At 31.9% G+C, this 2,279-nt stretch overlaps 1 protein-coding gene and 1 long non-coding RNA gene across 4 annotated transcripts in view; one reads left to right on the top strand and one right to left on the bottom strand.

The window, feature by feature from the left end:
• LOC119829957 overlaps window positions 1–959 on the top strand; it is a 3,140-nt gene extending 2,181 nt beyond the window's left edge. Inside the window, exons 2-3 of the long non-coding RNA XR_005287827.1 lie at window positions 118–248; window positions 801–959. This is a non-coding gene — a long non-coding RNA (uncharacterized LOC119829957). The remainder of the gene's footprint in view (window positions 1–117; window positions 249–800) is intronic.
• LOC119829955 overlaps window positions 731–2,279 on the bottom strand; it is a 7,374-nt gene continuing 5,825 nt past the window's right edge. For all 3 annotated transcript variants that reach the window (XM_038352701.1, XM_038352702.1, XM_038352703.1), the window contains exons 11-12: window positions 1,609–1,736; window positions 731–854 (exon numbers count right to left, since the gene is read on the bottom strand). In XM_038352701.1, coding sequence (XP_038208629.1) covers window positions 1,618–1,736 — 119 coding nt within the window. In that variant the 3' untranslated portion in view covers window positions 731–854; window positions 1,609–1,617. The remainder of the gene's footprint in view (window positions 855–1,608; window positions 1,737–2,279) is intronic.

The raw sequence follows: 2,279 nt of genomic DNA, 5'->3' as shown, positions 1-2,279 counted from the left end.
TAATTAGACCACTGAAGAACCGCCATACTGGTACAAATGACCTAGTAATTTGTGTCACCATCTCCCGGTCTATGAATAGTTCCCGCGGATATGACAATTCATTCCCCTATTTTCCAGAAAACTTCCCACCCAAAACGGAAACGGTTATCACATGCAGGGCGCTGAACGAGCATGTGATACGAGCCGAGCTCTATAGACTGTTGAAAATGATTACATTATGCGATCGCCATGGCATGCAAACAGTATCAGTCAGTGTAATTTATCTACCTTATTCGATCGTAAACATTTTAAAATTTTAAAATTTATCTATTAATACACAACACTAAGGTTCATCTAGAACAAATAAATGTTTGAATAAATGTTAGTCTGTATATCAGCGATGAACTCAAAAACTACTGGACCGATTTTTATGAAAATTGGTATATATATGTATTTTTCCAAGGAGAATGTTTGTATAATATGCTCATCGATGCCATTCGCCACCAGGTAGCTTCCTAGATTTATTATTCAATTGTTGGTGTAGCAACGCGCGTCGGGTACAGCTAGTATCCAATAAAACAGGTATACCACTGTCGGAATAATACACAATGATACTTGATCTTAAATTTACTGCACCTTGAATGCGACCTCTAACGACCAATGAAATACGAGTTCATTCAGGTCAGGTGCCAACTTTGAGTAATCGTTTTGTTTTTTAATACTTGTGGGTATAGTAATATAAAAAACACGATAACATTTAAATTGATTATAATTCACACATCTGCGTAAAATATCTTATGAAATTATGTATTAATTTTCAGAACTAATAGTGCTTCCATCCAACTGGACAATCAAGAAGTAATCTTCATCCGTAGCTGAAAAACAAAATTAATTAATTAAAAGAAACATTATATAAATAACACTTGTTATATCATCTTTAACACGTTAATTTAAATAAAATGTATCAAAACACTTGCATTAATCATTTAAAGAAAATTTTGTAATACATCCTCTCACCCAATTGTTTTTATAGACGCGAATTTATTTTTGTAGTTTAAAAAGTATTAATAACTATAATGCTGAATTCCAATTAAATTTGGTTTAGTTAAAATAGTAATAGAAAAACGTTATTTAGCATAATATTGTAAACATTGAAATAATATTTCATATTGGTTGAGATGGTTATTAATCATTTCAATACAAACAAATTAGATTGTTGAGGCGGTATCACGAATGGCCGAGATGTAGTGCCACAATTTTGTTGTGATGAAATTAATTCTGTTATTTAAAAATTTCTCAATTATTATGCTAATAAATAAAATATACTAATAATAAAGGAGGAAGCAAATTCAACGAAAATATCATTAAAATCTGATCACACGTTCTTAAGTTATAAGCTGTATGTTATTTTTATTTACACACTATTATACACTTAATTTTACTACACTGTGAAATATCAGAACAACATAAAATAATTTTCCGATCTTCAGGATATTTTGCACTTGGAAGATATATCACTAAGACAATAAAAAAATGCGCTACGAATTGTAAATCATTTTTCGGTAATTCGGTAATAAAAAAAAGTAATTAAAAAAATAAAGGCAATCTTATAATCGGCATTACAATTACCTAAAATAATTAGATTTTAGTTTCCGGTTCATCCCAGTTTTCGCCGTTATTTTCCCAATCATCATTATCGTCAGCTGCTTTACCATCCCCACCTTCTTCAGTTTCGTCATCCGCGCCATGGCCAGCATCTACATATTAAAGAAAATATACATTTTTTAGACATTTTTGGCTATAAAAAACAGTTGTGCTTTCGCATGAGATCAGGGAGGTCACCATGACGTCATAACTATTGCCATCACTTTCCCACACTGGAATAATTACTGTTTTAAGACGTCATAGCAAACCACAGGTGGATAACACCATCCTTTTCACAATGCAATTTCGCTTAAGTCCTCGTCGATTAGTCGTATCGTAAAGCTGTCTCTTGTCATGGATAGTCGTACAGGCATAAAAAAGCAAGACTAAGATTTTTTTCCTTAATCTTTCAAGCAATTCTTGTCCTATATTTCTATATATATATATATATATAAATCGATCTAGCTAGGTATCTTTTTTAGAAAATGTCATATTCGTGTTTTATCGACTTAAACTTACTTATTAACAAATAGGAGGCGTTTGAGTAGTCCTAATTTATTATGACTCTTCCTGACATCATAAATGCGAAAGTTTGTGAGGATGGATGCATATGTATGTGTGCGTCTGTTACTCTTTCACGCAAAAACTACTGAACC

This window comes from Zerene cesonia, chromosome 11, assembly GCF_012273895.1.
Source record: "Zerene cesonia ecotype Mississippi chromosome 11, Zerene_cesonia_1.1, whole genome shotgun sequence".
Taxonomy (NCBI): Eukaryota; Metazoa; Arthropoda; class Insecta; order Lepidoptera; family Pieridae; genus Zerene; species Zerene cesonia.
Note: the sequence above shows the minus strand (reverse complement) of the source record. Positions and strands in the feature narration are given on the sequence as shown.